The sequence below is a fragment of the Nerophis lumbriciformis genome, linkage group LG20, assembly GCF_033978685.3.
Source record: "Nerophis lumbriciformis linkage group LG20, RoL_Nlum_v2.1, whole genome shotgun sequence".
Lineage (NCBI taxonomy): Eukaryota > Metazoa > Chordata > Actinopteri > Syngnathiformes > Syngnathidae > Nerophis > Nerophis lumbriciformis.
The window spans coordinates 12,515,001-12,540,145 of NC_084567.2; the positions used below are offsets into that span (position 1 = coordinate 12,515,001).

General features: G+C 38.3%; 3 protein-coding genes across 4 annotated transcripts in view; all 3 read right to left on the minus strand.

Moving 5' to 3' along the window:
* ptrh1 (peptidyl-tRNA hydrolase 1 homolog) overlaps window positions 1–3,568 on the minus strand; it is an 8,200-nt gene extending 4,632 nt beyond the window's left edge. Inside the window, exon 1 of the mRNA XM_061981018.1 lies at window positions 3,112–3,568. Within this exon, the coding sequence (XP_061837002.1) occupies window positions 3,112–3,288 (177 nt within the window). The 5' untranslated portion in view covers window positions 3,289–3,568. The remainder of the gene's footprint in view (window positions 1–3,111) is intronic.
* A 4,342-nt stretch (window positions 3,569–7,910) lies between these two features.
* LOC133619765 (natterin-3-like) lies at window positions 7,911–12,164 on the minus strand. The gene is made up of 2 exons (XM_061981019.1): window positions 12,065–12,164; window positions 7,911–9,017 (listed from the first exon to the last, which is right to left on the minus strand). Exons 1-2 carry the CDS (start codon window positions 12,159–12,161, stop codon window positions 7,930–7,932), a joined length of 1,185 nt encoding a protein of 394 aa, XP_061837003.1. The 5' UTR covers window positions 12,162–12,164; the 3' UTR covers window positions 7,911–7,929.
* Window positions 12,165–19,644: 7,480 nt separating this feature from the next.
* LOC133619766 (natterin-3-like) lies at window positions 19,645–23,208 on the minus strand. 2 transcript variants are annotated; one of them, XM_061981022.1, is made up of 3 exons: window positions 23,137–23,208; window positions 20,802–20,898; window positions 19,645–20,732 (listed from the first exon to the last, which is right to left on the minus strand). In XM_061981022.1, the coding sequence occupies exons 2-3, from the start codon at window positions 20,896–20,898 to the stop codon at window positions 19,645–19,647; spliced, it is 1,185 nt and encodes a 394-aa protein (XP_061837006.1). In that variant the 5' UTR covers window positions 23,137–23,208. The 2 variants fall into 2 exon arrangements, with proteins under 2 accessions (XP_061837006.1, XP_061837005.1); XM_061981021.1 differs by lacking the exon at window positions 23,137–23,208 and adding an exon at window positions 22,513–22,652.
* Between the last annotated feature and the right edge of the window lie 1,937 nt (window positions 23,209–25,145).

The following is a 25,145-nucleotide window of genomic DNA, read 5'->3' on the forward strand; positions in this document are numbered from 1 at the left end:
AGCTACCGGTCGATCTCGGAGGGTGTGTCAGTCGATCACCAGCCAGGCATTAAAAAAATAGTCCTAAAAATGAGCGATCATAAATCTTCACTATGACATCACTTTCGTCACTTGATTGACATTCACGGCATCCGATCGAGGGTCTTCTGAGATGACGCTGGCTGCTGCCAGCTCATTAAAATTACCGACTGGAAGGCGAGAAACACTTTATTTCAACAGACTCTGGCGCCGTACCTGTCGTCAAAACTCCAAAGACCGACTGCACAGTTGCGCTAACAAAACAAGAGTCTCAGAAAGCTGGCGTGCACAAGCTAGCAAGCTACAGAGTTTGCCGACAATGTATTTCTTGTAAAGTGTATAGAAAGGAGTACGGAAGCTGGACAAATAAGATGCCAAAATCCAACCACTTTCATGTGGTATTGGACAGAAAGGAGGACTTTTTTTCTCCTCCATTCGAAAATGCGGACATTATCAGCACCACTGTCTGATTCCTATCAATGCAAGTCATCAGAATCAGGTAATACACCAACTTATATTCTTGTCTTCATGAAAGAAAGGAATCTATATGTGTTAAACATGCTTGTATTATCTTTAAACACCTTTAATTTGTTAACAATATTAACTATATGTGTTAAATATGCTTGCATTATCTTTAAACACCTTTAACTTGTTAACAATATTAACTATATGTATTAAACATACTTGTATTATCATTAAACACCTTTAATTTTTTAACAATATTAACTATATGTGTTAAACATGCTTGCATTATCATTAAACACCTTTAACTTGTTAACAAAAACATATATTTCATAAATAAGTAAATATAAATTATATATATGAAAGAGGTAGATCCCCACGACTTGATCAAATGAAAAGTAGCTCGCCTGCAGAAAAAGTGTGAGCACCCCTGGGTAAGACCGTAATAACGTTTTTTTTTTAATTAAATGTGCTTTTTTGTGTGCTACAGTTTGTATGTGTAAAGTTAAAGTTAAGTTAAAGTACCAATGATTGTCACACACACACTAGGTGTGGTGAAATGTGTCCTCTGCATTTGACATATCCCTTGTTCACCCCCTGGGATGTGAGGGGAGCAGTGGGCAGCAGCGGCGCCGCGCCCGGGAATAATTGTAGGTGATTTAACCCCCAATTCCAACCCTTGATGCTGAGTGCCAAGCAGGGAAGAATGCTGGTATGAGCTTTTAAACATAACCTGTTAACTGCTGCCAATCAAATGGTGAATAAGATACTCTTTAGGGTTCATATGTTTGTAAATCTGACTGTGATGAAGTCAGTGCCTCACCAGCCATCAACCTCACCGCACGTCACTGATGTGTATATACGTGTGTGTGTATATATGTGTGTGTGTGTATATATAGCTACACTTATACACACTCACATATATATATATATACATACACACATATATATATTAAGGCTGCCAAAATAAATGAGTTAACTCATGTGATTTATCACAAAAAATATAGCATTAATCATATGAACACTTAATCATGATTAATTCAGTTACAAAAGTGTGATTAATCGGATTCAAAAACAAATCATTTGACGGCCCTAACATTATACATCTTAACAAAAATATTAATTGTAGTTTTCAAATTATTATGATGTTTTGTTGTCCTTATAGTTCCCGATTGTTTATGTGGTGCTTTGGAATCGATTGATTCATTATGATGACATTATTACATAATAATGATGTTTTTTCTGTGTTTAGCAAGCTTTCCAGTGATACCAACATGGGGTAAATATTAAGAAAAGTATGACATTTTAAAGTCGGATTCAACAAAAAAAAAGGTCACCTAAAACCTTGAGTCCATTTGACTTAAAATTAAGAAGTCGACCGCATTTAGTTGAGATAACAATGAGTCACGTAATGGAATATGGGATTCATTGTCTAAATGTGTTTTAACTATTAAATGAACCTAAAATATGACTTATTTTATCTTTGTGGTAAATATTGGACATAATGTGTTGATGCAAGTGTAAGCCACTGTGACACTATTGTTCATTTTTTTAAATAAATGGCTGTGATGATAATGTCAATGAGGGATTTCTAATCACTGCTATGTTGGAATTCTTATTAATATTGATACTGTTGTTGATATTATTCATTAATTATTAATATTGATACTGTTGTTGATATAATTCATTAAGTATTAATTAATTATTAGGGACCGAGTCCCTTTGGGACAGAGGACCCTATTGTATTTCTAGCGTTTTATTATTATACCGCCGCCTCTTTGAGCTGTAATTTGACCCCCTTAACATGCTTCAAAACTCACTAAATTGGACACACACATCAGGACTGGCGAAAATTGCGATCTAATCAAAAAACCAAACCCCAAAACTCAAAATTGCGCTCTAGCGCCCCCTAGGAAGAAAACACAGACAAAACTGCTTGTAACTCCCAGTAGGAATGCCGTAGAGACATGAAACAAAAACCTCTATGAAGGTCTCACTTAGACCTATATTTCATACACTGACAACCCCCAGCAAAAATCAACAGGAAGTTTGCAATTCCCCCTTCAAAACAAAAGTTGTGTAAAAACAGTCACCTTTTTTCAAACATTATCTCCTCTGAGCGCGTTTGTCGTGTCGGCTTCAAATTAGCACAGGAGAGAGATTGAACCCTTCTGATTAAAAGTTGATGAAAGAGTTTTAATTACTGCTCCGGTTTGGATTTTATGAGCCTTCAAAGTCGGTCCCGTCCATCGCTGCTTGCAGCTTTGATTATTAATATTGATACTGTTGTTGATATTATTCATTTTTGTTTGACTACCTTTGGATTGTTTTGTGTCATGTTTGTGTGTCCTCTCAATTGCTCTGTTGATTGCTATTCTGAATGTTGCTGGGACGGATTTGGTTTTGGAATTGGAATTGTATTATTATGTATTATTTTGTTGGACTGATTAATGAAAAAAGAAATAAAAAAAGATGTCGACCGGAAATTAGTGCATTTGTACTCATTTTAATAATTCATAACTTTATCATTATTTATCATAGGAAAATGATACTTATATCACTGGACTCGTCTTTAAAATACCTTAATTTTAAAAATGTTACATACATACCTCGACATTGTTTTCGACTTACCAGTTTGCAGCGAACTTGCGCCTCGCTGCTCATGCGCACTGCTGCCAACGACTCGCGCAGCCGAACCCGGCCCACAATTCCAGCCAAATAACGTTGCATGGCGCAAAAACAGCGGATTATTTTGCCAAAGTGCCACGAAAGGACAGCACACAAACTAACAAAAATATCGCTTATCATTCGGCGTGTAGCAAAACGGACTCAAAGAACCGCGAGTGATCATAAAACACCATTTTGCAGAATGGCTGACATTAGCCTTGTTGTGGAGCAGTTTAGCATGTTAGCACGCTCGCTAATGTCATTAACGTTGACAACAACAACATGAATCATTGTGCCTAACAGGCGCCCAGCAGGGATCATAAAGCCCATTTAAATAATAACGTTGTTCGTGGCATTGTATACGTAGTATGAAGAATAATTATAGGCGCGAACATTAGCTACAAGTCTAATGTCTTTTATTTCCGGTCCAAAGGAGTCAACAAGTCGAATAAAGACAAGCTAAGTTTGAAGACGCCATTTGACAGCGACCCCTAAAGGGCAAACTGTGGAACTACAACAACCAGAACAGCACTCAATCATGTTTATTGTGGATCTAACATAATAATAGTGTGAGAGTCCAGTCCATAGTAGATCTAGCATAATAGTGTGAGAGTCCAGTCCATAGTGGATCTAACATAATAGTGTGAGAGTCCAGTCCATAGTGGATCTAACATAATAGTGTGAGAGTCCAGTCCATAGTGGATCTAACATAATAGTGTGAGAGTCCAGTCCATAGTGGATCTAGCATAATAGTGTGAGAGTCCAGTCCATAGTGGATCTGGCATAATACTGTGAGAGTCATGTCCATAGTGGATCTAGCATAAAAGTGTGAGAGTCCAGTCCATAGTAGATCTAGCATAATAGTGTAAGAGTCCAGTCCATAGTGGATCTAACATAATATTGTGAGAGTCCAGTCCATGGTGGATCTAACATAATAGTGTGAGAGTCCAGTCCATGGTGGATCTAACATAATAGTATGAGAGTCCAGTCCATGGTCGATCTAACATAATAGTGTGAGAGTCCAGTCCATAGTGGATCTAAAATAATAGTGTGAGAGTCCAGTCCATAGTGGATCTGGCATAATACTGTGAGAGTCATGTCCATAGTGGATCTAGCATAAAAGTGTGAGAGTCCAGTCCATAGTAGATCTAGCATAATAGTGTGAGAGTCCAGTCCATAGTGGATCTAACATAATATTGTGAGAGTCCAGTCCATGGTGGATCTAACATAATAGTGTGAGAGTCCAGTCCATGGTGGATCTAGCATGATAGTGTGAGAGTCCAGTCCATGGTAGATCTAACATAATAGTGTGAGAGTCCAGTCCATCGTGGATCTAACATAATAGTGTGAGAGTCCAGTCCATAGTGGATCTAACATAATAGTGTGAGAGTCCAGTCCATGGTGGATCTAACATAATAGTGTGAGAGTCCAGTCCATTGTGGATCTAACATAATAGTGTGAGAGTCCAGTCCATAGTGGATCTAACATAATAGTGTGAGAGTCCAGTCCATGGTGGATCTAACATAATAGTATGAGAGTCCAGTCCATGGTCGATCTAACATAATAGTGTGAGAGTCCAGTCCATAGTGGATCTAAAATAATAGTGTGAGAGTCCAGTCTATAGTGGATCTAACATAATAGTGTGAGAGTCCAGTCCATAGTGGATCTAACATAATAGTATGAGAGTCTAGTCCATGGTGGATCTAACATAATAGTGTGAGAGTCCAGTCCATAGTGGATCTAACATAATAATGTGAGAGTCCAGTCCATAGTGGATCTAACATAATAGTGTGAGAGTCCAGTCCATAGTGGATCTAACATAATAGTATGAGAGTCCAGTCCATGGTGGATCTAACATAATAGTGTGAGAGTCCAGTCCATAGTGGATCTAACATAATAATGTGAGAGTCCAGTCCATAGTGGATCTAACATAATAGTGTGAGAGTCCAGTCCATCGTGGATCTAACATAATAGTGTGAGAGTCCAGTCCATAGTGGATCTAACATAATAGTGTGAGAGTCCAGTCCATGGTGGATCTAACATAATAGTGTGAGAGTCCAGTCCATTGTGGATCTAACATAATAGTGTGAGAGTCCAGTCCATAGTGGATCTAACATAATAGTGTGAGAGTCCAGTCCATGGTGGATCTAACATAATAGTATGAGAGTCCAGTCCATGGTCGATCTAACATAATAGTGTGAGAGTCCAGTCCATAGTGGATCTAAAATAATAGTGTGAGAGTCCAGTCTATAGTGGATCTAACATAATAGTGTGAGAGTCCAGTCCATAGTGGATCTAACATAATAGTATGAGAGTCCAGTCCATGGTGGATCTAACATAATAGTGTGAGAGTCCAGTCCATAGTGGATCTAACATAATAATGTGAGAGTCCAGTCCATAGTGGATCTAACATAATAGTGTGAGAGTCCAGTCCATAGTCGATCTAACATAATAGTGTGAGAGTCCAGTCCATACAGGATCTAACATAATATTATGAGAGTCCAGTCCATAGTGGGGCCAGCAGGAGATCATCTTGAGTGGAGACAGGTCAGCAGCGCAGAGACATCCCCAACTGATGCACAGATGAGTGGTCCACCCTGGGTCCCCACTTTGGACAGCTAGCGCTTCATCTATGGTCACCGAATCCGCCCCTCTCCACGAAGGAGAGGGGGGCAGAGCAGAAAAGAAACGGCAGATCAACTGGTCTAAAAGTGGGGTCTATTTAAAGGCTAGAGTATACAAATGAGTTTTAAGATGGGACTTAAATGATTCTACTGAGGTAGCACCTCTAACTGTTGGAGGGCATTCCATAGTACTGGAGCCCGAATATAAAACGCTCTATAGCCCTATAGCTCTATAGCTCTATAACTCGTTCATGACACATTTATTCCCTGTTAAAACGTCAAAATGTTGCTTGCTAATGTTAGCCCTGCTAGCAATAGCATGCTATATTTGCAGGTAAGTACATCGGACTATTTAGTCAGATATTTTGGTACTTGACGCATGCTAATTGTTAGCATGCTGGTGTAGCATGCTAGCTTTTAGCTAATTATGCAGGTATGCACCTTAGAGTCAGATACTTTGGCACATGCTAACTGTTATCATGCTAACCTTAGCATGGTCTTAGTCAGATATTTTGGTACTTGACACAGGCTAACAGTTAGCATGCTTTACATTTCTACACCTCACAGTCATATATTTTGGTACTTGATGCACGTTTACTGTTAGCATGTTGGCTTTTTTTTCAACATTTTCACAAGGTATTCACCTTAGAGTCATATATTTTGATACTTGACAAATGTTGTTAACATGCTTACGTTAGCATGCTAGATTTTTAGCTAATTTTGGAGGCGTACGGCTAAGCGGTATTTTTGGTACTCGACGCATGCTAACTGTTATCATGCTAACCTTAGCATTCAAGCATGCTTCATTAACTGGCCTTTTTAGATATATTTTTTGTAACTATATTAGAGTTCTTAGTCAGATATTTTGGTACTTGACACACGTTGACAGTTAGCATGCTTTACAGGTCTACACCTCACAGTCATATATGCATGTTTACTGTTAGCCTGCATCTAATTATTTAGTCAGATATTTTGGTACTTGATGCATGCTAACTGTTAGCATGCTGGTGTAGCACGTTGCCAAGTACATCGGATGAATTAGTCAGATACTTTGGTACATCCTAACTGTTATCATGCTAACCTTAGCATTCAAGCATGCTTCATTAGCTGGCCTTTTTAGATATACTTTTTGTAACTACCTTAGAGTTCTTAGTCAGATATTTTGATACTTGACACCCGTTGACAGTTAGCATGCTTTACAGGTCTACACCTCACAGTCATATATTTTGGTACTTGATGCATGTTTACTGTTAGCATGCATTGGATTATTTAGTCAGCTATTTTGGTACATGATGCATGCTAACTGTTAGCATGCTGGTGTAGCATGCTAGCTTTTTAGCTAATTATGCAGGTATGCGCCTTAGAGTCAGATACTTTGGTACATCCCAACTGTTATCATGCTAGCCTTAGCATTCAAGCATGCTTCATTAGCTGCCCTTGTAGATATATTTTTTGTAACTACATTAGAGTTCTTAGTCAGATATTTTGGTACTTGACACACGCTAACAGTTAGCATGCTTTACATTTCTACACCTCACGGTCATATATTTTGGTCCTTGGTGCACGTTTACTGTTAGCATGTTAGCTTTTTTCATCATTTTCACAATGTATTCACCTTAGAGTCATATTTTTTTATACTTGACACATGTTGTTAGCATGCTTACGTTAGCATGCTAGATTTTTAGCTAATTTTGGAGGCATACGGCTAAGCGGTATTTTGGTACTCGACGCATGCTAACTTATCATGGTAACTATAGCATATAAGAATGTTGTTGTGTTCATGTCACATTCATGTATTTTGGTAATTGACGCCTACTTACTGTTAGCATGCTCACATTAGCATGTTAGCAGCTTTTAGCTATTTTTGGAGGTATACACCACAGAGTCAGATATTTTAGTACTTGACGCATGTTTACTGTTAGCATGCTAACATTTACATGTTAGCATTTTTAGCTATTTTTGCCGGTTTACACCACAGAGTCAGACACTTTGGTACTTGACGCTTACTAATTGTTAAATCATATTGTTTTGTTACCTGGCGTTTTTTTGGCTAGTGTGCTAACTGGTAGATTTTCAGTTAGCATATAGCATTCTCAAGCAACTTCTACTGAAATCGTTTTTATTTAGCATGGACACAAAAAACAAGGAGACGGAGGGTTCATTGTTGAGGGGGAGAGCAAGGAAGGGTCTCCGGCACGGGCTGGCACCTCTCCACCACGGCATTGATCTCGCCCACGCTCACGTCGTCGTAGGTGCCTGTGATGGACGTCCAGCGGGTGTCCCCGTTGTGGTTTGTGCGGCTGAGCCGGGCCTTGAAGGGGATGTCGGCACTCATCTTCCTGCCGTCCATCCTGACGCTGCAGGAGAAGTTGGGCGGCACCATCAGTTCCACGCTGACCGAGTGGCTGATGGCCTCCACCACGCTGGTCCCCTCCGAGAAGGTCACCAGCTGCTCCTTGGTGAAGTCGACGGTCCCGGGGCCCAGGATGGGCACCTTGGCCTTCATGGTGGACACAGAGCCGTTGCGGGTTTCTTTGCCGGTCTCCCAGGTTTTCTCTGTAGCGCTGGTCTTCTCTAGGCTGACCGTCTTCATCACGGCACCGCACTCCAGGTTGGTGACTTTGGCCAGCTGCAGGGTCTCCGGGGGATGGTGGAAGAGCTCCATGCGGTCCACGGCGTACTCCACGTGGGAGATGTGCTGACTGTACACGTCTGTGTTGATGGCCAGGACCTGGTACTTCTTGTACCAGTACTCCTCGCCCTCCCAGGGCAGGAAGAAGGCCTCGTGCTGGCTCACCACCTTGCCAAGGCCGTACTTGTTCTTGCCCACGAAGATGTCCACCTGGTCGCAGGTACTGACGGCGTACCGTGGGACGGACCCGTACGAGTCCTCCACCCACTCCAGAAACTCAAAGTGATCCACGTTGACCAGCACTTCAAACTTGGACGAGGCGTACTCTTTGTCGGCGTAGGAGTAGCGACAGAAGTCGCCTTTGCTGGCCGTAAAGAAACCCGCCTCGCAGTTGACTTTGCACACGTAGTCCGTGCGCTCCGTGTAGCCGTTAAAGATGGCCACCGCCCCGTCGGGCAGGGAACCATTCCATGACACCCATCTGAGGTTGCTGTGTTCTCTGAACACGTGGGAGGAGTCTGATGTCTCCTCGGGTTTTTGGGTCTGGATGACGGTCAGATCCTTCATGGCCTCCCTGGAAGGGACGACTTCCCCCAGCGTCACCTTTCGCCATGCTGCTGGACAACAACGCACGTTAGCATAGCTTTCATTATGGGAGCATTTTATTAGTTTTTTGTACTATTTGGTTTTCATTAAATAAATGATAAATGATAAATGGGTTGTACTTGTATAGTGCTTTTCTACCTTCAAGGTACTCAAAGCGCTTTGACACTACTTCCACATTTACCCATTCACACACACATTCACACACTGATGGAGGGAGCTGCCATGCAAGGCGCTAACCAGCAGCCATCAGGAGCAAGGGTGAAGTGTCTTGCTCAGGACACAACGGACATGACGAGGTTGGTACGAGGTGGGGATTGAACCAGGGACCCTCAGGTTGCGCACGGCCACTCTCCCACTGCGCCACGCCGTCCCTAAATCTTAAAGTGGAACAAAAAACCCAGGGACCACTGCATCTAGTTAGTTACTTTGTTAGATAGCTAGTTAGCTACTTAGTTAGTTGTAATAGTTAATTACTAAGTTAGTTATGTAGCTAAATTGTTAGTTATATAGCTAGAAATTATTCATTTAGTTAGTTATTTATGTACTTAGTGAGGTAGATAGCTAGTTGGTTACTTAGCTTGCTATTTATTTAGCCAATTAATTATTTAGCTAGATTGTTATTTAGTAAGTTAGCATCTTAGTTAGGTATTTACTTAGTTACTTTGCAAACTAGAGGGTTGGTTAGTTAGTTTTCTTGCTAATTAGTGATTTAGCTGGATATTTATTTAGAATGGTAATTACTTTGTTCGATAGTTATTTAGCTGGTTACTTAATTATTGGCAAACTCATTACTTGGTTTGATAGCGATAATCACTTAGTTTAATAGTTGATTAGTTGATTTAGCTAGTTAGTTTATAATATACCTAGTTAGTTGATTAGTTAGCTTGTTAGTTAGTCATGTATTTATTAACTGTGTTAGTTATCTGGTTAGTTAATTAGCTAGTTATTTAGTCAGGTTGTTAGTTATTTAGTTAGCTTGTCAGTTAGTTTGGTAACTATGCAGTTTTCTGTTTAGATAGCTAGCTTGTTTGATATTTAGCTGGTTAGTTATGTAACCAGATATCTTCCTGGTGTGTTTGTTGTTTTGCTAGCTAGTTATTTATTTAGTTAATGTATTGGTTAGATAGTTAATTTGTTATTTAGCTAGTTCGTTAAATAACTAGTTCGTTAGTAATCTACCTAGTTAGTTAGCAAATTAATCAGCCAGTTAGTCAATCACTTAGTTAGTTACAAAGCCATCTGGATAGTTACCTAGTTATACATTAAGTTAATGTATTGGTTAGATAGTTAATTTGTTATTTAGCTAGTTACTTATACATTGTTAGTAATATACCTAGTTACTTAGCTAGCTAATTAATTAACCAGTTAGTCAATCACTTAGTTACCAAGTCATCTGCATAGTTAGTTAGTTAACTAGATCATTCGTTAGTTATTTAACTAGTTAATAAGTTAATTACATTGTTGTTTATCTACAAATTGTGTTCATTATGCTAGCTAGTTACTTATGTTAGCTTGATGGAACTACGATAGTTAATAACTAATTTAGTTAGCTAGGAAGTTAGTTAGTTGGTTAGTTAGTTAGCATCCAGCTACTTATTTACTAAGTTAGTTAGCTGGGAAGTTAGTTTGTTAACTACTTATTTATTTGTTTAATTGTTTAGTTAACTTGTTAGTTAGCTATATATTTAATCACTCACTTGATTAGGTAGTTACATGACTTGTTAGTTACTACATAGATAGTTAATCCGTTTGTTAGCTATTTAGTTAACTCATTGGCTAGTTTGATATATAGCTTATTAGTTATTTAGGTAGTTATCAAGTTAATTACTTAGTTGTTTGTCTATGTATTTTGCAAGTTAGTTCGTATAGTTAGCATGTTGGGTATTTAGATAGTTCAGTACCTAACTATTTAGCTAGTTGTATGACACGTTAGTTAGATAGCTTGTTAGCATCCAACAACTTACTTACTAAGTTAGTTAGCTGGGAAGTTAGTTAGTTGACTATTTATATATTTGTTTAATTAATTATTTAATTAGCTTGTTAGTTAGCTTGTTAGTTAGCTATATATTTAATCACTTTGTTGATTAAGTAGTTATGGCTCATTAGTTAACTACATAGATAGTTAACTATGAACTATTAAGTTGGCTAATTGGTCAGTTAATTCGATAGCTAGCTTGTTAGTTATTTAGCTAGTTATTAGGTTAATTATTGAGTTATTTGTCAATGTATTTTGTTTGTATTTTGCTAGCTAGTTAGTTATTTAGTTAGCTTGTTAGATAGCTAAATATTTAAACACTTAGTTGATTAGGTAGTTATATGGCTTGCTAGTTGACTACATAGGTAGTTAATCAGTTTGTTAGCTATTAATATGGCTAATTTGTTAGTTAGAACGATAGCTAGTTTGTTAGGTATTTAGCTAGTTATTAAGTTAATTATTGTGTTATTTATCTAGGTATTATGTTTGTATTTTGCTAGCTAGTTAGTTATTGAGTTAGCTTGTTGAATAGCTAAATATTTAATCACTTAGTTGATTAGGTAGTTATATGGCTTGTTAGTTAACTATATAGGTAGTTAATAATTTTGTTAGCTATTAAGTTGGCTAATTTGTTAGTTAGTTTGCTAGCTAACTTGTTAGTTATTTAGCTAGTTCTTAAGTTTTTTATTTAGTTATTAATTTGGATAGCTAGTTAGTTATTTAGTTAGCTTGTTGGATATTTAGCTAGTTCAGTACCTAGCTATTTACCAGTTATACGACAAGTTAGCTAGATAGCTTGTTAGCAGCTAACTAGTTAATTACTCAGTTAGTTAGCCAGTTCGCTGGGGAAGTTATTTATTTATTTATTTATTCCTTGCCTTCCGCCTGAATGCAGCTGGGATAGGCTCCAGCGACCCGAGAGGGACAAGCTGTATTTATTGAGATAGTTAGCATTATAAATAGAACACACAACTATACTGGAGACGGGGAAGAAGTCGGACTTTGGTGAGGATCCGGATACACGTGTGCAGCATGGCGCGATAGCGACGCTAACCTGGTTAGGGTCATGACGTGACTCACCGGACGGGCCCTGAAGTCGGGGGACGCCATGAGGGTCTGACTGCAGCGTGGGGCCGCAGAAGTGAAGCAGAACCAGGAGGACAACACACCCGGTCATCTGCACACAAACAACACATTTTATTTTTATACGTTTTCAAAATGGAGGTTACTAAAAAAAAAAAAAACATCAAGCAGCTCACTAGTGCAGTTCTCTTTGCAGCCTTTAGGAGGCAGCAAAGCTCAGATGAAACATTTTCTTTCTGAGTTTTTTTTGTGTCTAAAAGTGATCTTATTGTGTTAGAATATTCAAATCTTTTCCTGTCATTCTTTCTGAATCTTTTCATAGCGCGTTCGAGAGCGAGCAGAGGAGGAGATTTACCTTGACAGCTTCCCACCGCGCCGCCGTCGCCTTCGCCGCCGCCAGCCAGCCTTTAAAAGCTGGGAGACTCGTTATTGCCCCCAATAAAGGTGCGCACGTTGACCCTGCGCTCAGTCCCACTTTGACTCTGCAGTGTTCAAGGTGATAACGACCATAGAATCAATCAATCAATGTTTATTTATACAGCCCTAAATCACAAGTGTCTCAAAGGGCTGCACAAGCCACAACGACATCCTCGGTTCAGATCCCACATAAGGGCAAGGAAAAACTCACAACCCAGTGGGATGTCGACGTGAATGACTATGAGAAACCTTGGAGAGGACCAGGTGCTACCTTCTGTCCTGGCTGATCAGTTCAACATCTTTTAGGTTGTTGTTGTTGTTTTTTAACAAAATGCTAACAGCTAGCATGCTAGCAACCTGCAAGGATACAGTAACATTGGAACTGTGTCAATATACATGTGCTAAAGTGCTAAATCGCCATTTGATATCAGTTAGCTAGCACTTAATTGGTCATCTGGCTCATTAATTGGTTAACAAGATAGCTATTTAATCAGTTTATTTAAGTCAAGTTAAGTTAAAGTGCCAATGATTGTCACACACACACTAGGTGTGGCGAAATTATTCTCTGCATTTGACCCACCCCCCTTGATCATTTTTGGTGATTTAACCCCCAATTCCAACCCTTGATGCTGAGTGCCAAGCAGGGAGGTAATGGGTCCCATTTTTATAGTCTTTGGTATGACTCGGCCGGGGTTTGAACTCACGACCTACCCATCTCAGGGCGGACACTCTAACGATTTGTTATTTAGCTTGCTCGTTAGTTAGTAAGCTACCTAGTTGGCTATTTAGTTAGGTCATTATTTAGCTAGGTAGTTAATTCTATAGTTAGTTGAAGTTATCTGGCTAATCAGTTAGTTAAATATTACGTTAACTACTTATTAACGGGTACGGCGTGGCGCGGGTTGGGAGAGTGGCCGTGCCAGCAACCTGAGGATTCCTGGTTCGATCCCCCACCTACTACCAACCTCGTCGCGTCGGTTGTGTCCTTGAGCAAGACACTTCACCCTTGCTCCTGATGGGTCGTGGTTAGCGCCTTGCATGGCAGCTCCCGCCATCAGTGTGAGAATGGGTGAATGTGGAAATAGTGTCAAAGCGCTTTGAGTACCTTGAAGGTAGAAAAGCGCTATACAAGTATAACCCATTTACCATTTATTAATTAATATACTTCATTTGTGTTATTTTGCTAGCTCGTTAGTTATAAAGCTAGTTAGTTATTTAGTTAGCGTGTATAATAATAATAATAATAATAACTGGGATTTATATAGCGCTTTTCTAAGTACCCAAAGTCGCTTTACATGTAGAACCCATCAATCATTCACACCTGGTGGTAAGCTACTTTCATAGCCACAGCTGCCCTGGGGTAGACTGACGGAAGCGTGGCTGCAATTTGCGCCAACGGCCCCTCCGACCACCAACCACATACAATTCACCGGTGTGAGTGGCACCGGGGGCAAAGGGTGAAGTGTCCCGCCCAAGGACACAACGGCAGCGATTTTTGGATGGTAAGAGGCGGGGAGCGAACCTGCAACCCTCAGGTTTCTGGCACGGTTGCTCTACCCACTACGCCATGCCGTAGTGGGTAGAGTATGTATATAGCTAGCATGTTCATTACATAGTTAGTTAGCAAGTTATCTGGCTAATTACATGCATTTAGTTAACTAGATAGCAAGTTAGTTAATATGTTAGGTATTTAGCTAGCTATTAGGCTTATTTATCTACCTATTTTGTTTGTTATTTTGCTAGCTAGTTAGTTATTTAGCCTGTTAGATATTTAGTTAGCTTGTAGGTAGCCAGCTAGCTTGTTTATTACATACTCAGTTGGCAAGTTATCTTGGAGTTAGTTTTATCTGTTAGCTTAACTATTAGGTTAAATATGTTCTTATTTATCTACCTTGTTTGTTTGTTATGTTGCTAGCTAGTTAGTTATGTAGTTAGGTAACTAGCTGGTTCATTACATAGTTGGTTAGCAAGTTATCTGACTCATTATTTTGTAACTTGATAGCTAGTTAGCTAGTCTGTTAGCTAGCTATTAAGATAGCTATGTAGCTATTTAGCTACCCAGTTTGTTTGTTATTTTGCTAGCTAGTTAGTTATTTAGCCTGTTAGATATTTAGTTAGCTTGCAGGTAGTCAGCTAGCTTGTTTATTACATACTTAGTTGGCAAGTTATCTTGCAAGTTAGTTGATCTGTTAGGTTAGCTGTTAGGTTAACTACTTTCTTATTTATCTACCTCGTTTGTTTGTTATTTTGCTAGCTAGTTAGTTATGTAGTCAGGTAGCTAGCTGGTTCATTACATAGTTGGTTAGCAAATTATCTGACTAATTAGTTTGTAACTTGATAGCTAGTTAGTTAGTATGTTAGCTAGCTATTAAGTTAACTATATAGTTATTTAGCTACCCAGTTTGTTATTCTGCTAGCTAGTTAGTGATTTAGCCTGTTAGATATTTAGTTAGCTTGTAGGTGAGCTAGCTAGTTAATTGCTTAGTGTGTTAGCGAGTTATATGACATTGTGATGTGCTACGATGCAATGATTTAGTTTTTCTCACCGATATCATATATATACCGATCTTACCGATACTGTCCAGCATTTCATTTTCCGATACCAACATCAACCGATACGGATATCTACAAACCGAAGGCAAAGCTCTGAGATATTTCCACGGTGTGGGCATCTCAAGCTAGCAAGCGTGTTTGATGAGCACGGCGCCATTCATTGGCATCAGCAGAAGGAACGATACGGATTGAAGCCGATATTTAATTCAGTAATACCATCGCGCCAGATAAACACTGAATGCTACAGTGGTTGTGGAGCTAAAATGCTAACAGTTAGCTTAGTTAGAATGCCAAGAAGGTTACCGTGCCAAAATGCTGAGGTCAGCTTGGAAGGTTTTTTTATGATATTTAATAAATGAGGACAAGATAGTGGAGGAGGTGATAAGTGAAGGTGGGAACAAAGTGATTTCACTAACAATGCTGATACCCAAGGTCACCTTCTTCCTTCTGTGTGTGTGTGTGTGTGTGTGTGTGTGTGTGTGTGTGTGTGTGTGTGTGTGTGTGTGTGTGTGTGTGTGTGTGTGGGTGTGTGTGTGTGTGTATTTAGTGAGCGTTAAGTCCCGGGGACCCAAAAGGGTCTCAGTCATTAACGTGTTAAAATAAGTCATATATTTGTATTATTTTATTTTTTTTTCAACAGCTAAATATCTACAGATTAACTTCAGATCCATTTGTTGCCTTCCAGTTTTAATTTTTCATGTTTTATGTCATTTTTGTTTTCATAGAAAACTGCCTTTTTTGTGGCAAAATATGCAGTATTTCCCAGAAACATTTTCCAAAGTGGAATATTTGATGTGAAGTAATTGGAGACTTAAATAGGTCAACAATTCATAACAACATTAATTTTGATTCTTTACTATCTTTTGAACAATACCCATTTAAAAACAAAACAAAACACACTAAAGGTCTCAGAGACCCAAAAGGGTCTCAGTCATAAAGTGTTAAAATACGTCACATATTATCATTTTTTTCTTTCAACACTTAAATATCTAAAGTATAGATTAACTTCGGGTCCATTTGTTGCCATTAAGTTTGAATTTTTAGTTTTATAATATTTTTTCCAAAGAAAACTTTGTTATTTTGAAATTATTTTGTGAGAGGGTCAAAATATTTTTGATAAAATTGATAAAATTTAAAAAATGATAAAATAAAAATAAACAAGTGGTAGAAAACGTATAAATGGATGGATGGATAAATAAATAAATAAAATAAAATAAAATATAGTAAAAATAAAACAAACATTTTGAAATTATTTTGAGAGGGTCAAAATATGTTTGATAATGTTAATAAAATAACGAAAAAAATAAAAATAAACAAGTGGTAGAAAATGTATGGATGGATGGATCAATAAATAAATTAATAATTAAAAAAAAGAAATACAATAAAATAAACATTTTTAAATTATTTTGTGAGAGGGTCAAAATATTTTTGATAATGTTAATAACATTTAAAAAAAATGATCAAATAAAAATAAACAAGTGGTAGAAAATGTATAGATGGATGGATGGATAAATATGTTTTATAATTTTTTCAAAGAAAACTGCCTTTTTTGTGGCAAAATTGTTATGATCTGGTGTTGTATCATAGTTTATTTTGGGTTTTGAGTCACTTGTGATATAAGTTATGTTTCAGCACTCCTGTTTTGTGTTGTCTTGGTTGTCATGGTTACTGATTGTTTTCGCCTGCATCTGATTAGTGTTCGGGACTCACACCTGTTCCCGGGCACTAATCAGAGAGCTATTTAGTCCTGCTTTTTCCCGTCACTCAGGCTGGTGCTTTTGTTTGCTTTACGCAACTGTCACGTTTATTCCTTGTGTCCGTAAGCTAAGCGTTGCCTTATGCCTTCCCTGTGTATGCTATTCCGTTAGCTTTCCTTGTGCTAGGCACGCTCTCCTTGTGTTCGCTTGTTTTGTTCGTTTCTATTTTCGTGTATGATTTATGCAAATAAATCATTTGTCCTACCTGCATGCTGTCTCTGGAGTTCCTGCTGTCCTCACCGGAAAAACAATCGGCATAATCATGCCTCCTCGCCAGCACCATAACAAAAATATGCAGTATTTCCCCGAAACATTTTCCAAAGTGGAATATTTGATGTGAAGTAATTGGAGACTTAGATAGGTCAACAATTCATAACAACATTCATTTTGATTCTTTAATATTTTTTGAACAATGCCAATTAAAAATAAAAATAAAAATCACTCTAAAGGTCTCAGGGACCCAAAAGGGTCTCCGTCATAAAGTGTTAAAATACGTCATATATTATTTTTTTCTTTCAACACTTAAATATCTAAAGTATAGATTAACTTTTGGGTCCATTTGTTGCCATTAAATTTGAACTTTTAGTTTTATAATGTTTTTCCACAGAAAACTTTCTTATTTTGAAATTATTTTGTGAGAGGGTCAAAATATTTTTGCTAATGTTGATCAAATTTAAAAAAATGATAAAATAAAAATAAACAAGTGGAAGAAAACGTATAGATGGATGGATGGATGGATGGATTAATAAAATAAATAAATAAAATAAAATAAACATTTTGAAATTATTTTGAGAGAGTCAAAATATTTTTGATAATGTTAATAAAAAAAATAATAATACAAAAATAAACAAGTGGTAGAAAATGTATCAATAAATACATTAATAAATTAAAAAAATAAAATAAAATAAACATTTTGAAATTATTTTGTGAGAGTTCAAAATATTTTTGATAATGTTAATAAAATTAAAAAAATTATCAAATAAAAATAAACAAGTGGTAGAAAATGTATAGATGGATGGATGGATACATGTTTTATAATTTTTTCAAAGAAAACTGCCTTTTTTTGTGGCAAAATATGCAATATTTCCCCGAAACATTTTCCAAAGTGGAATATTTGATGTGAAGTAATTGCAGGCTCATCCATCCATCCATTTTCTACCGCTTGTCCCTTTTGGGGTCGCGGGGGATGCTGGAGCCTATCTCAGCTGCATTCGGGTGGAAGGCGGCGTACACCCTGGACAAGTCGCCACCTCATCGCAGGGCCAACACAGATATAGGTCAATAATTCATAAGAGCATTAATTTTGTTTCAATATTATTTTTCTGAACAATGTCAGTAAAAAAAAAATCACACTAAATATCTTGGGGACCCAAAAGGGTCTCAGCCATTAAAGTGTTAAAATAAGTCATATATTATAATTGTTTTCTTTCAACACTTACATATCTACAGTATAGATTAACTTCAGGTCCATCTGTTGCCATTAAATTGTATTTTTTTATGTTGTATGTCATTTTTTTGTGGCAAAATATGCAATGTTTTCCCCAAAACATTTTCCAAAGTGGAATATTTGATGTGAAGTAATTGGAGACCTAAATATGTCAACAATTCATAACAACATTGATTTTGATTCATTATTTTTTTAACAATGTCAGTTAAAAAAAACACACACTAAAGGTGTTAAAAAAAGTCATATATTTTTAATTTTTTCTTTCAACACTTAAATATCTATAGATTAACTTCAGGTCCATCTGTTGCCATTAAGTTTGAATTTTTAGTTTTATGTAATTTTTTCCAAAGAAAACTTTGATATTTTGAAATTATTTTGTGAGAGGATCAAAATATTTTCGATAATGTTGATAAAATTCAAAAAATTATAAAATAAAAATAAACAAGTGGTAGAAAACGTATTGATGGATGGATGGATAAATAAAAAAATAAAATAAAATAAAATAAACATTTTGAAATTGTTTTGAGAGGGTCAAATTTTTTTTGATAATGTTAATAAAATAATAAAAATAAATAAAAATAAAAATAAACAAGTGGTAGAAAATGGATGGATGGATGGATCAATAAATACATTAATAAAAAAAAGAAATAAAATAAAATAAAAATGTTTAAATTAATTTGTGAGAGGGTCAAAATATTTTTGATAATGTTAATAACATTTAAAAAAATGATCAAATATAAATAAACATGTGGTAGAAAATGTATAGATGGATGAATGGATAAATATTTTTTATAATTTTTTCAAAGAAAATTGCCTTTTTTGTGGCAAAATATGCAGTATTTCCCTGAAACAAGCGTTAGAAAATAAATAAACAAGCGGTAGAAAATAGATAGATGGATGAATGGATGGTTGGATGGATGGATTGATAAATAAATGAACAAATGAATAAATAATTTTAATTTTGAAATTATTTTTGGAGCGGCTTAAATATTTTCGATTATGTTAACAAAATGAAAAAAGGATAAAATAAAAATAAACAAGTGGTAGAAAATGGATAGATGGATGGATAAACAAATAAATAAATTAAAACAATTAATAAGAAAAAAAATAAAAATAAATTATTTTGTGAGAGGTTCTAAATATTATTGATAAAAAAAGGAACATTTAAAATAACAATAAAAACTAAACAAAGATTAAAATAAAACATAAACATTTTATAATTATTTTGTGAGAAAGTCAAAATGGTATTGACAATAATAATAATTAAACAAAACCCCAATAATCGTAAAAAAAAAAATTAAATAAATGTTAATGATCATTATACCATGAAAGATTTCCAGGATAAAGAAAAGAGTCTCGGGTTTTTTTTGTCAAGTTTTTATTGACGACTCAGCAAACAGACTTCACGGGCACGGCTTGGCGTTGGCGACGGGCTCACAGCGGTCCACCACAGCGCGCACCTCTCCGATCTGGACGCCGTCGTACGTTCCTGAGATGGACGTCCACTGGGTGTCTCCGTTGCGGTACGTGCGGCTGAGGCGCGCCGTGTACGGGATGTCGGCCTTGACCCTGCGGCCCTCCATGCGCACCCTGCAGGAGTGGTTGGGGGCCACGCGGAGCTCCACAGACACGGAGTGGCTGAGCGCCTCCACCGCCGTGGTCCCTCGCGAGAACTGCAGCGTCTTCTCGCCGCTCAGCTCCAAGCCGCCGGAGCCGATGAGCGGGATTTTGGCGGTGATGCTGCCGGCGACACCGAGCATGGTGGCCCGGCCGATGCTCCAGGTGGTCTCCGTCTCCGTGGTCTTGGAGATGGTGACGGTCTTCTGCACCGCCTGGCACTCGTTGTTGGTGATCCCGGAGATGCGCATGGTCTCGGGGGGGTACTGGAAGATGGCCACCTGGTCCAGGTCGTAGTCCACGTCAGAGATGTGCTGCTGGTAGGCGTCCCGGTTGATGGTCAAGACCTGGTACTTCTTGTACCAGTACTCCTCGCCTTCCCACGGCAGGAAGAAGGCCTCGAACTGGGGGACCACCTTGCCCAGGCCGTACTTGTTCTTGCCCACGTAGATGCCCGCCCCCAGGCAGGTTCTGACCGAGTGTTGGGGCACGGACCCGTAAGAACCCTCTTTCCACTCCAAGAACTCAAAGTTGTCTCGGTTGATCAGAATCTGGAACTCAGGGGCATAGTACTCGCGGTCTCCGTAGGGGTAGCGGCAGTAGGGTCCCAGGGCGGCGTTGTAGAAGCCGGACTCGCACTTGTACTGGCACACGTAGTCGGTGCGCTCGCTGTAGCCGTTGTAGATCGCCACGGCGCCGTTGAGCAGCGAGCCGTTCCACGGGCGCCACTCCAGGTTGACGTTGTCGCCGAAAATGAAGGAGGAAGGCAGGTCTTCCCGCCGCTCCAGGTCGGCCAGGGCGGCGGGACCCGAAGCGGCGGCGCCGGCGCTCTGGGCGGGCTCGCGACCCTCCAGCTCGGGGTTCAGGAGGGAGACTGCGGTACAAGGACGGGTCAGACTTTTATTTTGAAAAAGACCTCAAAGAAGGGGAGGACGATGCTGACCTTTCCGGCGCTCAGAACTTTTCTGGACGATGTCCTGCAGACCCGCCCAGGCCCCGCCCATCAGGACGCAACACAACAGGAGAGACCACGCCTTCATCTGTCAATCAAACACAACAGCTCGTTAAATATTCATGATCAATGATCTTTTTCCAGACTTTGTTGACACGATGATTGACATGATCATTAGCATGATCATTGACATGATAATTAACATTATAATTAACTCGATAATAGACATGATCATTGACATGATAATTAACACCTTGATTGACATGATGATTGACATGATCATTAACATGATAATTGACATGTGATAATCAACACGATAATTAACATGTCAATTAACATATTTACCATGAAGATTGGAATTATGATTGACATCATAATTAAGATGATAATTAGGTGATAATTAAGTTAATAATTAAGATGATGATTAAGATGATAATTAGGATGATAACTGAGACGATAATTGACATGATAATTAAGATGAAAATTAAGTTAATAATTCAGATGATAATGAGGTTGATAATTAGGATGATAATTAGGATGATAACAGACGATAATTGACATGATAATTAAGATGATAATTAAGTTGATCATTAGGATGAAAATTAAGATGATAATTAGGATGATAACCGAGACGATAATTGACATGATAATTAGGATGATAACTAAGACAAAAATTGACATAATAATTAAGATGATAATGGTTACGATAATTGACATCATAATTAGGATGATATTTAGGATGATATTTAGGATGATGATTAAGATGACAGTTAGGATGATAATTGAGACGATCATTGACATGATCATTAGGATGATAACTGAGACAATAATTGACATGATATTTAGGATGATAGTTAAGATGATGATTAGGATGATAATTAGGATGACAACTGAGACGATAATTGACACGATAATTAGGATGATAACAGATACGATAATTGACATGATAATTATTATGCTAATTAAGATGACAACTGAGACGATAATTGACATGATAATTAAGATGATAATTAGGATGATAACTAAGACAATAATTAGGGTGATAATTAAGATGCTAATTAGGATGACAACTGAGACGATAATTGACATGATTATTAAGCTGACATTTAGGATGATAATTAAGATGATAACTAGGATGATAATTAAGATGATAACTGAGATGATAATTGACATGATAATTAAGATGACAATTAGGATGATGACTGAGACAATAATTGACATGATAATTAGGATGGTAATTAAGATGATGATTAGAATGATAACTCAGATGATAATTGACATGATAATTAGGATGATAATTAAGATGATAGTTAGGATGATAACTCAGATGGCAATTGACATGATAATTAGGATGATAACTGAGATGATAATTGACATGATAATTAAGATGACAATTAGGATGATGACTGAGACAATAATTGACATGATAATTAGGATGGTAATTAAGATGATAATTACAATGATAACTCAGACGATAATTGACATGATAATTAGGATGATAATTGAGATGATAGTTAGGATGATAACTCAGACGATAATTGACATGATAATTAGGATGATAATTGAGATGATAGTTAGGATGATAACTCAGATGGTAATTGACATGATAATTAGGATGATAACTGAGACGATAATTGACATGATAATTAAGATGATAATTAGGATGATAATTGACATGATGCTAGTGTTGAGTAGAACTCACCTTGCTGCTGGTCCACTGAGTGCTGCTGCACCTGTCCTGCTTTTATACGCGCACGTTTACAACCCAGCCATAAAGTCACGTCAGCACAACGCAACCCAATCACAAGCTACTTTTTTACATTTAGCTGCACAATCTAAAACATATTTATTACTTTTAGCTACACAATGTAAAACATATTTTTACATTTAGCTACACAATCCAGTTAGATGGCTGAAAAGGTAACACGGGGGTTTATGCAAGAGGGTACCGAATTAAGTGACCTTCCGGTGTCAGGTGCACATCATCAGAACATTTGGAGGCCGCCATGTTCGCTAACCTTTTTATTACACAAACAATCCAGGATAAGATTGAGGATGATTAACGTGACAAGACAACAGTGGCCGGGTCAAAGTGCACGGGATATTGCGTAACTTCAGATCGGCATCAGGTCATGTGGCGACGTCAGCTGGTGTAACGTACGAAATACTGAGGATCCGACAGAGACTAGGGTAAGGGAAAGTCTCTCTGACGATTCGAAGCACTAATGGGATGAGGGCCCAGCTACTTGTCTCCAGGAAAGTCCATGGACTCAGGAAACCACTATGACCATATTGGTTCCCAAAAACACCCCACAAAAGAACTTACCCAGTTTCTCCAAAACGTCAGGGATGATGTACCCAAAGAGTTTGGGGTGTGGCCAAGGGCGGATCTCTTTTGGAATCATTCTGAAATGAACACACCATTAATCATAGGGGCTACTTAATTTCTTTTGAGACCTTCCCGACCCGACCCCATCCAGGGCCTGAATGGATGAAATCGGACCTCAGGCTAGGGTTGGGTAAAGGAAAGTTGAGTTTTTCCAGGAGGTTTGAGTCACTTATAAGATGAGACTGGGACATTTATGAACACTTTTTCACCCAAAAAGGATTCATTTGTATTCAAGAAAATCCATTGACTAAGGAAATGACTAACAGACCTGAAGGTCACAAATAACCAGAGGTGGGTAGTAACGCGCTACATTTACTCCGTTACATCTACTTGAGTAACTTTTGGGATAAATTGTACTTCTAAGAGTAGTTTTAATGCAACATTCTTTTACCGTATTTTCCGCACCATAAGCCGCCCCGTGTTATAAGCCGCGCCTTCAATGAACGGCATATTTCAAAACTTTGTCCACCTATAAGCCGCCCCGTGTTATAAGCCGCATCTAACTGCGCTACAGGGAATGTCAAAAAAACAGTCAGATAGGTCAGTTAAACTTTAATAATATATTAAAAACCAGCGTTCTAACAACTCTGTTCACTCCCAAAATGTACGGTAATGTGCAAATGTGCAATCACAAACATAGTAAAATTCAAAATAGTGCAGAGCAATAGCAATAACTTAATGTTGCTCGAACGTTAATGTCACAGCACACAAAATAAACATAACACTCACTTTCTGAAGTTATTCTTCATTTATAAATCCCTCGAATTCTTCTCCTACGGTGTCCGAATTAAAAAGTTGGGCGAATACGGGATCCAAAATGGCCGGCTACGTCTCGTCGAAGTCATCAGAGTCAGTGTCGCTGTTGTTTTTCCAGCAGTTCCGTGAATCCTGCCTTCCGGAAAGCTCGGACCACAGTTGAGACCGAAATATCCGCCCAGGCATTTACGATCCACTGGCAGATGTTGGCGTATGTCGTCCGGTGCTGTCTCCCTGTCTTAGTGAATGTGTGTTCGCCTTCGGTCATCCATTGTTCCCACGCCGTTCGCAGTCATGCTTTAAATGCCTTGTTGACACCAATATCGAGGGGTTGGAGTTCTTTGGTTATTCCACCCGGAATGACGGCGAGTGTTGTATTTGTGTGCTTCACTTTTTTTTTGACACCATCTGTGATGTGGGCGCGCATGGAGTCGTACATCAACATGGACGGAGCTGCGTGAAAAAAGCCACCCGGCCTCTTCGCGTAAACTTCCCTTAACCACTCGCTCATCTTTTCTTTATCCATCTATCCCTTCGAGTTAGCTTTTATGATGACGCCGGCTGGAAAGTTCTCTTTTGGCAAGGTCTTCCTTTTGAATATCACCATGGGTGGAAGTTTCTGGCCATTAGCATGGCAAGCTAGAACCACAGTGTGTCGCTTAGTAGGAGCCATTTTGTGGTCTTTACAGATGTAAACACACAAAGGAAATGAAACGTAATATCCGCGTGCTTCTTCTTCTATGGGGGCGGGTGCTTACCTTGGCGGTTGCTTACCGTAGAAGAAGAAGCACTTCCTCTTCTACGGGGAAAAAAGATGGCGGCTGTTTACCGTAGTTGCGAGACCTAAACTTTATGAAAATGAATCTTAATATTAATCCATATATAAAGCGCACCGGGTTATAAGCCGCACTGTCAGCTTTTGAGTAAATTTGTGGTTTTTAGGTGCGGCTAATAGTGCGGAAAATACGGTACTTTTACTTGAGTATATTTATAGAGAAGAAACGCTACTTTTACTCCGCTCCATTTATCTACATTCAGCTCGCTACTCGCTACTGATTTTTATCGATCTGTTAATGCACGCTTTGTTTGTTTTGGTTTGTCAGACAGACCTTCAAAGTAAGATCTATCGCATGCCTGCGTTTCACCAATCAAATGCAGTCACTGGTGACGTTTGACTATGTCTCACCAAT

What these genes read in the sequence shown, in the direction of transcription:
- LOC133619765 (XM_061981019.1), bottom strand. Translation starts at nt 12,161, where the DNA reads ATGACCGGGTGTGTTGTCCTCCTGGTTCTGCTTCACTTCTGCGGCCCC. An exon ending in CCGACTTCAGGGCCCGTCCG is followed by an intron (nt 9,018 to 12,064) that starts GTGAGTCACGTC and finishes GTTGTCCAGCAG; the next exon opens with CATGGCGAAAGGTGACGCTG.
- LOC133619766 (XM_061981022.1), bottom strand. Translation starts at nt 20,898, where the DNA reads ATGAAGGCGTGGTCTCTCCTGTTGTGTTGCGTCCTGATGGGCGGGGCC. An exon ending in AAGTTCTGAGCGCCGGAAAG is followed by an intron (nt 20,733 to 20,801) that starts GTCAGCATCGTC and finishes CTTGTACCGCAG; the next exon opens with TCTCCCTCCTGAACCCCGAG.